Genomic DNA, 15,740 nt, shown 5'->3' with positions numbered 1-15,740 from the left:
AGAAAACAGAAGGCATGGTGAGACTGAATCTCCCCAATCAAACTCTTAGCTACTTTTATCGTAGCCAAATTACATACGTGGATCCCTCATTTGTTATTTATTTCCCTACTTTTCTTCGTCATTTCTTGGAATTATAAATATTTATATGAAGTGATGAGTGTAAATAATGCCTATTAGCCAAAAAAAAGTATATTATGATAGACTTGTTTTGCTAAATCATCAGGCAAATAGTTTAAAATAAGAAAACTATATATCTTTAAGATATTGTAACTTATTCACCAAACAATTCATGAAAATATTGTTTCGAATAACTGTTAGAGTAAATTTATATCAAATAATTTTACAACTAAAAGTTTATAAAAAATATATATTATATTGTAAAATTTTGTGAGAAAATATATTACGTTTTGAATGCACAGATCAATATCTAGTTGTTATTTGAACTCTAAAGTTTTAGTTTTCTTTGTCGTAAATTATATATTTTGTGTTAAAAAATGTTCACCTCTGTTAACTATTTAAAATATAAAAATATACTTTGAAAATTCACTATCATCAATTGACAAAACAAAGAATAGATTAATTACTAATAGGGACGTGTCCACGCTTCGCGCGTGATAATTTTTTATTGTTGTTAAATATGATTTTTTGTGGTCAATCTTTATTTGTGAAGAGCATTACTTGGTGTTTTAGTAGGTAATATGCTAATATATTATGTGTTTGTTTTTTCAATAATGTGTTGTTGTGTGTAAATAATACTTGTTAGCGGTGGTTGACTTCCATTATCGCTTACTTATGTTGTTTATTTCTCTCTTGCGTCCCTTGGTGTAAATGCGCAGAGTTAGTCTTTTGGAACTTTGATCTTTTCTATTCAGAGCTTTGTGGTTCTTCGCGGGCATGTGCGCCTTGTATGTACTTGTTTAGTTTGTGAGGTGCTTCTTACTTCTTAGCTGGTGGTTGTGCTTCAGGTGTTTTAGGCACCCCGTCTTCTTGTTTCGTGGTGAGTTTGTTCTTCCGATGATTATTCTTTCTCTGACCCATTTTTGGCTTCTTGCGTTGGTGTTTGATTGCGCTTCTTTGTGTTCGGGAGATTGTTTTGTCTCATATTTTATCTTTTTATCTTTTTTTTGTCATCTCCTTGTTCTAGCCAAAATATCTACGGTTAGTCTTGTTTGTTGATCTCTTTTCAGCTCTAAACCTTTATTGAGTTAGTGTTACTAGGATTTTTTTTTCTTAGTGATTATGGAAGTTTTAAGTTTAGATCATGTAAAAAAATACATAGGGCACGTGTCCTCAAACACCCTGCCACTTGTCTAAAAGGAGAAAAAAATTAACTTTATATATATATATAGATTATCAAACTTCCTACAATAATGTTTAGTGCGAAAATGATTAGATGGTACACAGTTAGAAAGTATTTGGGCAAACTGAAATAGTTTAAAAGAGAAAGCACCTAAAATGTAAAAGAAAAAAATACATGGAGAACACGGATCATCAAACTCTCTGCCACTTGTCGTAAGAAAAGAAAAAAACTAATTTTATATATATAAATAGATGTAGTTTTACATTAACGTAGTTAAATTCACATTGTTATGTTTTAAGAAAAGTTTTTGATCTTATTTTCATTTAAGATATGTGATGAACAAAATTTTCAAATCCATTAATTATTTTGATTACTATATTAGAACCAACTAATTCTAACAAGTAAAAAAGCGAGTTTCCTAACCATTTGAAACATTTTTAGTGGCCAACAGGCCCAACATGGAGTTTCAATGAGTAAGACTTATCCTTGACTTCGACAGATATGGTGAATTTTCAACCATTAGATTACCACGGTTAGTTAAAATTGTTATCTTCTAACTTTTTCTTTACATGATTTTCTTAGAGTTTTGAAACTTGCTGCTCTTTGTCTTGTATAAATAGGCTATCAACCCCCTATAAACCATTAGGTCTACAACATTCCACCAAAAAAAAGCTCAAGGCCATGAAGCTAACTTCTCTCGTCCCTCTCCTTTTTCTTGTCCCCCTCTTAACTTCTTGCTCTGAACAAAAACAGGTTCTTATTAATTTTCTATTATAAACGTTAAATTAATCATTCTACAATCCAAACTTTAATTTGCAGTGATTCTGGATTCCAAATATCCATGCTAACATATTGGGTTCAAATTTCAAGTATTTTTCTTGATCAATTCCTCTCACATTTCTATTAAATATTTTGATAGTTTTTGGGGTTTACTTGTAGGTGTATATTGTCTATTTTGGAGAACATAAAGGTGATAAAGCTTTACACGAAATTGAAGAACACCATCATTCTTATCTTCAATCGGTTAAAGAATCCGAAGAAGAAGCCAAATCATCGCTATTGTATAGCTACAAACATAGCATCAATGGCTTTGCAGCTGAGCTAACTCCTGATGAAGCCTCTAAACTAGAAAGTAAGAAGAAAACAAATACTATTTTGCTATGATTGGAAAATGGTATTCATTCAAACTCAAATTTGTTGACTTTTATGTATTTTTTTATATCAGAAATGGAAGAGGTTATTTCCGTAATCGAGAGCCACCCAAGAAAATATGAAACGCATACTACACGGTCATGGGAGTTTGTAGGACTGAAGGAGGAGGAAACCGATGGAGATGAGGTTCAACGCCCCAAAAACGATGTGGACGATCGGTTTCGCGTTGGAAGAAAGTTCTTGAAGCAGGCAAAACATGGAAATGGAATCATCGTCGGTGTCCTCGACAGTGGTAAGTTAAGCTGTCTCTACTGAATATTTAGAATATTATTGTTTTCTGTTAGTTACAAAATATGAAAATAGGTTTCTTTTTAAGCTGTCAGTATTTTATTTTAGCAAAGAAAAGCGAGACCATTTCCGTTAATATATTCTTTACTTGTTATTTCTGATAAGATAGTATCATAATCAATTGTCATTTGCAAAACAAACTAAAAAGCATAATTATTGACCTAATTAAATTAACACGTTATGGTTTATAGATATTTTCAGTTTTCCCGTTAACGATTTTAGGATAAAATGAATGGTAAAGAATCAATCTTAAAATTCATGTGAACCTTTGTTTGTGTTATATCCTTGCTTTGTATTTTTGCTTTTGTCTCCTGTTTCTTCACGCACGCACATACTGATGTAGGCGCCGAGATAACAGCCATAAGATGGGTTTTCGATATTTAGATTAATATATTTATTGAATTATGAGAATAATCACTGTTTTCATTTTGATAGAAAACGTATACCAAACTTAACTGGACCTAACTCCGACGTTGATATTTGAATCTTTACGTGACTAGAACATAAAGAGTTGCGTTATGATCAAGAAATTCAAGATTCAAGGAAAATTCTAATTTATTTTCTTACATCTTTTGGTTTCATATCATTATAGTAATATTTAAACCATATTATTAATCCATCATTGCCAACTTGTTGAAACATAATTGGGAGAATAATGTGTTTTTCTTTTCTCATATTTATTTTGGAAAAATAAAAGGGGTGTGGCCAGAATCAAAGAGTTTCAGTGACAAAGGAATGGGACCCGTTCCAGAATCATGGAAAGGAATCTGCCAAACCGGAATTGCCTTTAACTCTTCTCACTGCAACCGGTAAGATAATTTCTCCAATTTCTCTAAGCAAATATAAATATCTTCACTTTGTTTATAAGTAAATATATTATTTCGTGACAAAATTAGAAAAAATATATTAACTAAATTATTGATCGTTTTAAATATTCACTCAATTTTACTTTAGCTACATATCTATAGTTTCTTTATTTTGACTGTCAAACAAATAGATGTAGGTTCTTTTGAGATACGTTGACAAAAAAAAAAGGTTCTTTTGAGATACAAAGGATGTTGGCATCTGTATATCTATTATACAGACTGTGTAGAGTATAGATACACATACGTGGCAATTTATATCTAGTTCTATGACTTGAATTAGTCAAATATTAAAACCCCAAAAATCCAAATATGTAAAAACAAAAAAAAAGGCAAATTTTTTTGGCAAGAATTAGAAATGTATTAATAAAATATTACACGTCCATATCATCTTTGGTTCTTTAGCAAAGATCCAATGAACCATATGCTCAGTGCGAGAAACTTCTTTCTATATATGATGTGATATATTGTTCCGTATTGATCATCAAGGTCCTTTGCATATGAAAATCATGTATGTTTGTGAATAATGATGTTAGTTGTGACGACTGGTGAGCTTTGAAATGTAGAATCCTGAAACTATTTCATGATTTTTCAGTTATATATAATTATAAAAACAGTACGTATAATTGGCATAATAGCATCGTCGTTCCACCCATGCAATAAAGTAGACGAATATTTTCTTAAATTAGTCAGGTTGATATATTCTTAAGAGAATCATCAATAAAAAATGGTGAAATCTAAGAGACATTAAGAACAATACATCATTCAACATAATTTATTGTTTTAATTATACAAATCATTCTGCAATACTGCAAATCTAATCACCAAATAAATTGTTTAAAATGAATTATTTAAATATCTTACAATTAAGGTAAATGTAAGGATTCCATTTTTTTTTTTTTGATAAAGGGTTTAGGATTCCATTTTATTATAACATGCATTTTTCCTTTTTTCAAGATATAGCAACATTTCCCATAGAAGGTATAGTTTTGTGACTTGCACTGTCCAAAACATTAGGTCGCAGTCTCAGTGTTTTGTTTGGTTGCTATAATTGATCCCAACTTTTAAGCTTCTGCGACATCGTTCACGAGTCTCCATTCTTACTTTATTATCTTAATTAATATGTAACATAAATATATGTATATATTATAAAATAAATTATTAGAAATATTTACTCTGCAGAGTCTTACTGTTCACTTATGTAAGACTGCCATAAAATCGTACAAATAAAAAGACATATATATTGGCTGTTTTGATACTTGAAATTGAAACTTTGGTATCTAGATAAGCTCTGGTTCTTTTATAACAAGCTTTAGTAATATATGTACGGGACAAAAACTTATTTGATTCTTTCTAGATAATATTGGACACCCGTGACTTCTCCCTTGTTTGCTTTATAATCAAATCTAATGTTTACAATATCAATGTGTGCCCGGGTTTACATGTCTATATTTTTAACATATCATTCATATATTACTTGTTCAAGGATTCACTATTTGTGTGCTTGTGCATGGTAAATACTACTTATAAAAACATTTATTTATCTACTACTTTTTTATATATATGCCGGTTTGGTTGTAGTTGTATGTCTATCAAGTCGTCCTTGTCTAGTGTTAATTTTTAATATTTTGTTTTTAAATATTTTAATTATACAGTGATTTGGATTTCACACAAAAGAATTAACAATTGCAACTTTGCATGTTTTCGTTTTCACTAATTACAGGAAAATTATTGGAGCAAGGTATTACGTGAAAGGGTACGAAAAATATTACGGAGCGTTCAACGTTACAGCAAACAGAGACTTCTTGTCTCCACGAGACCCCGACGGACATGGATCCCACACAGCCTCTACCGCGGTTGGCCGCAGAGTCAAAGGTGCATCCGCACTTGGCGGTTTTGCCATGGGCTCGGCTTCCGGAGGTGCACCGTTAGCTCGTCTAGCCGTCTACAAAGCCTGTTGGGCCAAGCCCAACCAAGAAAAAGTTGACGGAAACGTATGTCTACAAGAAGACATGCTTGCCGCGATTGATGATGCGATCGGTGATGGGGTTCACGTGATCAGCGTTTCCATCGGGACTACGGACCCTTTGCCGTATTCCCAAGATGGAATCGCGATAGGAGCGTTGCATGCGGTTAAAAGAAATATAGTGGTTGCAGCTAGCGCGGGGAACTCAGGGCCGAAACCGGGGACTTTGTCGAATCCAGCGCCATGGATTATTACCGTCGGAGCTAGTACTCTTGATCGGGCTTTCGTAGGCGGTCTTGTACTTGGTAATGGATATACAGTCAAGGTAATTACCCCACAATTAAAAAAGTCATTTATATGCATGGTATTCTTTTGTATAACATATAGTTTTCTTTTGTGTTATTTAGACGGAGTCGATAACAGCATTTAAAATGGATAAATTTGCGCCTCTGGTGTATGCTGCTAATGTGGCTGTTCCCGGTATTGCATTGAATAATACATCGTAAGACTTGCTCTCTTATTAAGTTTGATAGTTAATCTTATTTGGTTTTTCTATTTTAATTTGCTGGGTTTTGTTTCTTTGGTGAAGGCAATGCTTACCGAATTCACTTAAACCGGAGCTTGTGAATGGTAAAGTGGTTTTATGTTTAAGAGGAGCAGGTTCAAGAATTGGTAAAGGTATGGAAGTAAAACGAGCCGGAGGAGTTGGTATGATTCTGGGGAATTCTCTAGCTAACGGCAATGAAATTCCTTCAGACTCTCACTTTGTTGCCACAGCTGCCGTTACCCCCACCGTGGTCGAAAAAATTCTCGACTATATCAAAATCGATAAAAACCCGATAGCTTTCATCAAACCAGGGACCACTGTTTACAAAAACCAGCCAGCTCCTTTAATGACCGGGTTTTCTAGTCGTGGTCCGAATGTGGTAGATCCTAATATTCTAAAGGTAACTTTATAAGTTCTTTTTAACTTGAGCAAACAAAAAACTACAACGAATAAACCGGTTTAATATATTTTACTATTTTTACAGCCGGATATTACTGCACCAGGACTGAATATACTAGCTGCGTGGAGCGGAGCTGATTCACCGAGCAAACTTTGGGTAGATCAAAGAGTTGCTGATTATAATATCTACACAGGAACTTCCATGTCTTGTCCTCATGTTTCTGGTGCAATTGCTCTTCTCAAAGCTATTCATCCTAAGTGGAGTAGTGCTGCTATAAGATCTGCTCTTATGACCACTGGTAAACAGAAAAAAAAAAACTTGGTTATTTGGCTGGTTTGGTTTACCTAACCCAAATCTTATTCAATAGTCTTTAAGATGTACTTAATGTGTTTCTTGTAACTGTTATAGCTTGGATGACCAATGATGAGAAGAAACCGATCCAAGATATTAGTGGTTTACCTGCAAATCCATTTGCACTCGGGTCAGGACATTTCAGACCTACCAAAGCTGCTGATCCCGGTTTAGTCTATGATGCATCATACCGAGCTTATCTTCTCTACGGTTGCTCAGTTGGTTTTACCAATATTGACCCGACATTCAAATGTCCAAGTAAAATCCCCCCTGGTTATAACCTTAATTATCCATCAATTTCGATCCCAAATCTCAATAGGACGGTGACTGTTAAAAGAACGGTTACAAATGTTGGGAATGGTAACTCAACAAGCACATATATATTCAGTGCTAGATCGCCATTGGGAGTCTCTGTTAAGGCTAAACCGAGTGTGTTGTCATTCAACCGGATTGGTCAAAAGAAGCGGTTTAAAATCATGGTCACGGTACGGATGGACAAGATGAATGTGACTGAAAAGGGTCAGTACCAGTTCGGATGGTTTAGTTGGACAGATAAGTACCATGTTGTGAGGAGTCCGATTGCCATTTCCTTAGCTTGATTGTCGTTTGCCTATTGGGGTTGTGTATTGTATGGGTTTTAGAGGGGTCAAAGTGAAAGAAATGGGGGACCTTTTTCTAATTACTCTACGGACTTATTCATGTGTTCAAATTAAAGAAGTGTTCTAATAGCTTACTTGTTTACTTATGCTTTGTGAAGGTGGGTGTAAGAAACAACATTATAATTACTTTGAATTACTTGGATTGGCCTACGAATATGATTAAGGGCCGCATTTTAGTTGACCAAGAAGCATCTTACAATGCTAAAAGCCAAATATACTCAACATATATAACATATAGGATCTCCACATAGGCATAAAAAATCAGTCAATCACAATTTGTTCTAGAACCATGTCATTTAAAACAAAATATGAAAAAAAAATAAAAAAAAATATGAAAATAAAACCTAAATCGATAATTATAAGTATCTTTTGAGTTTCCATCACTTTATATTAGTTTGTTTTCATATTAATCCTAAAGACGCTGCGCTCTAACCAAAAACTCATCGTATCCCATCACAATCTCAATTTTTTCTACTGCAAATTTTTCTGTATTTTTTCTAATCCACAATCTGATCTTCCGATGTTGAACCCTATCTCAACTTGCTTCCCCTTCATCCCAGTCATGGTATTTACGAATCCAAGTGGGCAATCCATGGAGGCACACCAGAATACTTAGCACGAGACTGCCGTTTCTGATCCGGTTTGATTCTCCCATAGTCATTTTCATTTTGATTACGGAACATTTGATGTCATTAATGTTATTGTCTCAGATGATCTTTATATTTTTAAAACATCTGAAAGCAGGCAATGAGAGGACCTTTTCCTTGAAAATGGGCGTTGGAACTTTAATAATAAAGTAATTTTCTTTCTATAATTGGTCCCAGAAGGAACTTCAACATCAAATCACTATCTTATATATATTATATATAGTTATGAAACAACATTTTATCGTGAAAAAAGAACCTCCAATTCATACCCTTTTTGGAAAAATGATATGGAATAAAAAAAACCCGAGTGCCTCAATTTTTTCCTTATTTGTATACTCTCAGATAGGGAAAACTCTGATGTTTATGGTAACACTAAGCACTTGAAACATATATTACATATTTTTTTCCTCTTCTCATACGATATGACTAACATCTTTCAATGATTTAGGTCTTTGGAAAATAAACTCTTTTGGATATGAAGGAACTGTGAATCAGTGCATTGCTCCTCCCAAGTATGTAAAATTAAATGATGAGTATCTATCTCACTAATGTTCTCCTCAAGATAAATGCCAAGGTGATGATGATCTCTTGACTCAGTAGTATCAGTTACAACTTTTACTTTTGTCATTTATGATATAACTTTCTTAAGTTTCAAACATTTTCTGTATAGCTTGGTGTATTGAATTCAGTGCTAGCTATTAAGTGGCGATGAGGAATCCCTTCGGTAATTGGGATGAATATGTCTAATGGTACTTCTGGACAGTCTGATGTCTCATCGATTGCCGAAGTAACCTTTTCTTAAAATTTCTTACTTGTGTTGTAGCTTCATGTACGCTTCTTGGGAAATTTGGTTCTCTTTTGAAATTTATGTGGCTAACACATAGGTTGTGAGCTTGAGAGGATTGCCGCTCACAATCTATGTGCGTACACAATCACATAGATTTGAAATTATTGATAATCTCTTTAACTGTGTGTCTTGGATAAAGATGATGAATATATGGGGTATAGTAAATATTTCAAGACGATTGGCAAAACTTTGTCTGTATGATAAAACTGTGAAAACAAAGTTTGATTACAAGACTCAAATGCTGTTTCTGAGGGAGCTCTTGCCTGGCTTTCAGTCTGTCAAGTTCTGCAGTGAAACCCCATCACATTGCCATGTAAAGGCAGCATATATATAATATAGAGATTTTCTAAAAGTAATTTAATACAGTTTTGTTAAATCAAGTACAATAATAATAGGATGGTGTGAGTGGATTTCAGTTTAATCAAGTTCTTCGTAGTGAACTGGATCAGCTGATACAACTAAGGAATTGCAAATGATCCATAAATATAGCTTTGGTTAATACATCAATGGCACCAAAGTGTAAATATATTGGAAAATTAAAGGTAATCTAATTTTGTACTCTTATTTTAATAGAGTTGATAAAGGTAAAATAAATACAAATTTAACTTATATATATTATTTAATAACTTTTATTTACAAGAAAAATATTTCTTTTTTTTTTTACCATAGACTACACATTTTACTTTGACAAAATAAGAAAAATCATCAACAACTTAAAAAAAAAAAAGAGTATCAGTACATGAGTTAGAGCTACATCTTTTGTCTACAGCTCAGCTCAGAAGATAACAATAGATGAAACACAACTAAGAACAATTTTTGGCACCATCCGAACTGTTTTTGTATTCTAAACTCAGTTTTGGTAATTTGGCAAATTAATAGAAAGAATTTTATTACAAAAATGTTTAAAACTATATGCAACATTCAATCAACAAAAAGTAGAGCATTTTTCAATATGATAATTCTGCAATATATTATATTCACATAACAAAATTAATTGCAATATTGTTAAAGTAACTAACCGCGCGTAGCGCGGAAAACGGCCTAGTAACTATAATTACTTTGTCACATGACTCACCTTGCATATGTATTCCATAGATTCTCGTAACAAATTATATAAGATTATATATTCTCTAAAACAGTGTTTGTTTCTTACATTAAAGAACTCCTACATTAAACTATACTGAATATCTTACAATATTCTTACACTCATACTCTTACTAGTGTACTCAATCTAAAGTAAAAATATTGTATGATGACATATGCTCAAAATTCCAGTGTGAATTGTCAAAATTAGATATGCAAAACAAAAGAAACTAGACAAATTTGTAGATATGTACTAACATTATTTCTTAATTTAATCGATTAGACTAATTTAAATCGATTTTAAACCGATTGAATGGTTTAAACTGATTAGAGTTATATAAATCAGATTTTATGAAAATCATTTCGGCTATGACCAATTTGCCGTCTAGACAATTTTTTGGCTTTAATTAGAAATTTTGTTTTGATGAATTATCTATATTAGATATGCAAAAAAAAAGACAAATTTGTGGATATGTGCTAACATTATTGCTTAATTTAATAGATTAGACTAATTTAAATATGTTGTTAAAAAAAGACTAATTTAAATCATTTTAAATCAGTTTAAACCAATTAAGAATGGTTTAAACTGACTAGAGTTATATAAATCATATTTTATGAAAATCGTTTAGCCTATGACCAATTTGCTGTCTAGACAATTAAAATTTTTCTTATGATTATCAAAATTAGATATGCAAAACAAAAGAAATTAGGCAAATTTGTGGATATGTACTAACATTATTTTTTAATTTAATAGATTAAAATAATTTAAATCGATTTAAACCTATGAAGAATGGTTTGAACCGATTAGAGTTATATAAATCACATTTTATGAAAATCGTTTCGGCTATGACCAGACAACACCTAAACCGATTTTTAAAACCATGGATATATCCCATAAAACACTTGTAAATCATTAGGGTTTTAACATTTTGTTAAACCAAAAAAAAAGATTTAAAAAAAAACATGAAACAAATTTCTCTCTGACTTCTCTTTCTGCCTCTCTTAGCTTCATGTACTAAAGAGAAACAGCAGGTTTCTATATTTTCTATCGAAAATTAATTTACCTGTTCACCACTAATTTGCAATGGATCTTAACTCCAGTTTTCAACTATGTATGGACTTTTTACCTTAACATGTTCAGATCCATATCATTTCTAGTATTATTGTTCAATTAATTCATAATTTCTTCATTCACTATTCCCCACAGACCTTTTTTCTTTTGGGTTTTGTAAGTGTATATAGCCTATTTTGGAGTCACATAAAGATGATAAAACCAGAGGCGGACAAAAGGTTTAACGTACGGGGGCATAAGCCCCCATCTAATTTATCTTCTATCTGCTAAGGAATCAAGGAAGACATCAATTTTTGCTATTCTATTGCTACAATCATACAAATACAACATCTACGATTTTCCGGTTGAGCTAACACAAGATGAAGCCTCTAGACTCAGAAAGTATATAAATCCTTTCAAATTAAAATGAAAAAAAACAAATAACACCAGATTTTTGTTTTGTAACTATTGGAAAAGAGAACTACTTAAACAGTATTTTGGGATTTTACCAGAGTTAAAGTGAAAGAAAGAAGGGTGAATTAGCTAACTACACCTAACAACCACTCAAATTAGCTAAGTACTCATCGATTGACATTAATAACTTTGCTCATACACTTTAGGAAGCAAATAGACTAAAATGACATTGCCTTCTGATAAAGCTACATGTGAAAACACATAGTGTTAGATTTAGAGAAGCGTGATCGAGGTTGTATCTCTGTAGGCTTTCTCCTCCATACGTTTTTTCTCTGAGTTTTGAATCAGTTTTATGGGTTTTCTTCTCATCTTAGTAGAAATTGAGTTTTTTTTTCATCTCTTCCATTTTTCATTCAAACTCTTTCTAAAAACTAAGATTTAATTTTTTTTTTCCAATGTTTTCTACTAATATCCAAGAAACTCTGATGAAGTTTTACTAACATTTCGACAAAGATTCAAATAATTTGGGAACAATCCATGAACGATGAAGCGAAGATCGTAAATCCATAATAGTGAGCTTATGGAGAAAGAAAATAAGATAAATATTTTCTGTTTTTCAGCATAAACCCTCTGTTGTTCTCCTGTATCACTTTATTTCGTCGTGTCATATTCATTATTTGGTATCAAACATTGTATCAGATAGCAAAACGTGTATCATTTAATAAAATATTAAGTATGTATCAAATAACAAACTATGTAACAACAAATTTATAAGCTAACAAACTAGATATCAAACAATGTACAATCTCAAAACAAATAATCCAATCATTTATCAATTACACATAACAAATATCACTTACGGACAAGTTTTTGTAACAACTTACCAACCATTTATCAGTTCTTCGCATTAGTTAACAAAATATGTATCATGTAACAAATCATTTAGCAAATAACAAACCATTTATCAGTTTTTCCCACATCGTCTAACAAAATATGTATCAGATAATAAATCATTTATAAAATAGCAAACCATTTATCACATAATGTATTAATTCACAAACCATGTATTGAACCATTTATAAGCTAATAAACCATGTATCGAACCATTTATAAGTTGATAAACCATTAATCAAAACATGTATCAACTAACAAACTATGTATCAATTAACGATAAATATTTTATAACATCTTACTAAACATTTATCCATTTATCAGCTAACAGAAAATATATCAACTAACGCTAATTGCTTTTAACAACTTACCATCCACTTATCAATTAGTGGCACCATGGTTGTAACTACTAACAAAACATGTATCTCGTACGGAATATAAAAATAAAGTTCCGCTAAATTAAATAATATTTAGTAATTGAGCAAATAACGAATAAAGTAAATGTTATCTAAAACAAACAAAAAAACTTTCTGAACATACTCATCTTTTGCAGACAGTAACTATGGTAGTATATGTAAATTTTTGATGATAGAAAGAAGAGATGGTGAAGATTCATGATAAATGGATGGAAGATTAGTAGAGTTGAAATTAATGCTTTTGTGATATATGAGGATGAACAATATTGTGTAATCGGTAGCAAATAAATATTTAAAAAGAGAATTTAATTTGATGAAGATTTCAATTACAGAAAGTAGAGAGGAAAGAAAGAAACATACAAAAAACAAGATAAGAAAGGAGAGAAGAGTTGATAAGAAACGTAAGGAGAGAAGATGAGCGAAAAGAAAAATAGGAAAATAATATAAAAATGAAAAAATAATGTGTCAGTAGTATGATGCAAACGCAGGGCTATGGAGGTGGGTTGGACAGACTACGATATGGGTAAAACGGGAATCAAAATAACATCGAACACTTCAGGTGTAGTCTCCTAATTAAGGGGTGTCTTATAAGCATAGACGCCAATTATTCCAAAAAAAAAGAAATAACTTTTTGTAACTCACTCTCTAGTGTTCTGTATTTTCTTTGTCAGAAAAAAATCAGAGAAGCATTTTCATTGTCATCACTAAGGCTGCCCATAATAACCGCACCAAAAAACTGAATTGGAACCAAAAAATAAGATATCAAATTCGATTGGACCTGGTTTCAGCATGTTCTTTTTCAAAACCAGAAAATCGATATCGAATTTAACCTACATCAAAAACCGAATGAGTACCCAAAGATATCCAAACATAAATTTTAGTCATAATTATAATAATATTAATATCTAAAATTAAATTATAATAAGATATTATTAGTTGTTTTAAGTATTTATGGATAAAATAGATACTTAAGATACAAAATATCTAAATAAAATTGTATCCATGTTTCCTTTCAAATAAAATAACCAATTTGAACAATGCCTAATGAGTACTTTTGTTATTTTGGTTAAGTACCCGAATCCAGGGCTGGCTTAGGACATGGGGCAAGGGGGCATGGGCTTCGGAGCCCAAACATTTTTTAATAAAAATCATATATATAATACCACACTTTCCTCTCTTCTAAGAGCATCCACATATGCATTTTTTTAATGATTGCGGGGCCCACATAATTTTCGGTTTTCTCGTCCGAATGATTTGTAGTTTGCTCTGATTCTCCGCATTTTGGTTCGATAAATAAGAAAACAATAGTTTGGTCTGATTCTCCGTGTTCGGTCCGATAAAAAGGTAAATCATGTAAACGCCGCGTTTTGTGCTTTAGTCGATTAGGAGATGTAATTAGTAATGGGCCAATAACAGTATAAACGAAGCCCATTACGAAAAGTAGTCGGAGAACAAACATCGTCGCCGGTTAAAGCGTTGTCGTTTCAAAACAGAGACCTTCGTTTTCCGCAACAGAAGGAGGGAAGCTCCGTCGCTCTTAGATCTTCACTCGGAAACTTTAGGAGGGAAGATTACTTTAAAGCTTCGAGCTGACCGACGTAAATGATCGACGTTGAGATTTCAGCTTTTCTAATTCTTACTATTCTAATGTTTCAATATAATTTGAATATTCTCTTTGTTTTATAATATAATGGTTTAAAAGTATTTTTTGTTTCACTATATAAATTGTTTTCATATTTCAATGTAAATTTATATTTATTGGATATTGTGTGGCCAATTTAATTATGTAAATTACTGTGTAATTGATTAAATTTATATATTAAATGACAGTTTTCTAAAGTAATAACTTTTAAATATTACAGATTTTAATTAAAATTGATTACATTTTGAAACCGATAGAGTAATTTATAAACTAACTCTATATAGATATGGGGAAAAAATTGTAAAGTGGTCACACCTTGAATTTCTCTCATTATGTGCATTCCTAATTGAAGGAGATAATCTACGGCCATGTTCGTTTACGTGTCGCGCGACCTGCGACTAAGATTACGTTCGTTTACGTGTCGCGCGACTTGCGACTTGCGACCTGCGACTAAACCTGCGACCTGCGACTAAAACTATGTTCGTTTACGTGTCGCGCGACCTGCGATCTGCGACCTGCGACCAGTCGCGCGATCAAAATTTTCTTAATTTTTAGTCGCTGTTTTTTTGGGCGACTTAAATGGGAACCCGCGACTGGTCGCGCGATCAGTCGCGCGACATCAAAACGAACAACAACCTGCGACTTGCGACTTGCGACCAATCGCAGGTCGCATGTTACACGATAGCAAAACGAACAACAACCTGCGACTTACGATCAGTCGCATGTCACAGGTCGCAGGTCGCGCGACATGTAAACGAACACGGCCTACATCTAATATTATGTTACTCTAAGTATATTAGAAATGGTCGAACCGTAAACCAATTAAAGATGATGTAAGGAAGAAATAAAGATGTATTTCCAGTTATCATAAATATAGAATCAATTAACAACAACTTAATATAGAGAAGAGTTTTCATACTTTCTAATATTATAATATCTCACTATATTAGTGGCTAAATCAGTTTTCTCTAGCACAAATACTCACTCCATTCTTAGAGTTTAAACTTTTCTATCTGATAATATTAGTAGTTTGATCCCAAAAAGAGAAACGGTCGAACTGTACATTGTAATTGGAGAAAGAAAACGAACAAAAACCAACCGAAGACTTTTAAGGTATATGAAACAAAAATTGGAAGTAGCAATTCTCTCAAATTAAAGAATAA

The 15,740-nt window shown here is 32.3% G+C and overlaps 1 protein-coding gene across 2 annotated transcripts; it reads left to right on the top strand.

The window, feature by feature from the left end:
* Window positions 1–1,855: 1,855 nt before the first annotated feature.
* Window positions 1,856–7,765, top strand: LOC106418325 (subtilisin-like protease SBT5.6). 2 transcript variants are annotated; one of them, XM_013859007.3, is made up of 9 exons: window positions 1,856–2,053; window positions 2,240–2,432; window positions 2,526–2,744; window positions 3,498–3,609; window positions 5,387–5,954; window positions 6,037–6,131; window positions 6,219–6,576; window positions 6,661–6,874; window positions 6,985–7,765. In XM_013859007.3, the coding sequence occupies exons 1-9, from the start codon at window positions 1,982–1,984 to the stop codon at window positions 7,524–7,526; spliced, it is 2,373 nt and encodes a 790-aa protein (XP_013714461.2). In that variant the 5' UTR covers window positions 1,856–1,981; the 3' UTR covers window positions 7,527–7,765. The 2 variants fall into 2 exon arrangements, with proteins under 2 accessions (XP_013714461.2, XP_048623046.1); XM_048767089.1 differs by having other exon boundaries at window positions 1,969–2,169.
* Window positions 7,766–15,740: the final 7,975 nt, after the last annotated feature.

This window comes from Brassica napus, chromosome C9, assembly GCF_020379485.1.
Source record: "Brassica napus cultivar Da-Ae chromosome C9, Da-Ae, whole genome shotgun sequence".
Lineage (NCBI taxonomy): Eukaryota > Viridiplantae > Streptophyta > Magnoliopsida > Brassicales > Brassicaceae > Brassica > Brassica napus.
Note: the sequence above shows the minus strand (reverse complement) of the source record. Positions and strands in the feature narration are given on the sequence as shown.

Bases quoted from the DNA above. Each gene is read 5' to 3' on its own strand.
- LOC106418325 (XM_013859007.3), top strand. From the start codon at position 1,982: ATGAAGCTAACTTCTCTCGTCCCTCTCCTTTTTCTTGTCCCCCTCTTA. The intron at 2,433-2,525 runs GTAAGAAGAAAA...TTTTTATATCAG, and splicing joins TGAAGCCTCTAAACTAGAAA to AAATGGAAGAGGTTATTTCC. The intron at 6,132-6,218 runs GTAAGACTTGCT...TCTTTGGTGAAG, and splicing joins ATTGCATTGAATAATACATC to GCAATGCTTACCGAATTCAC.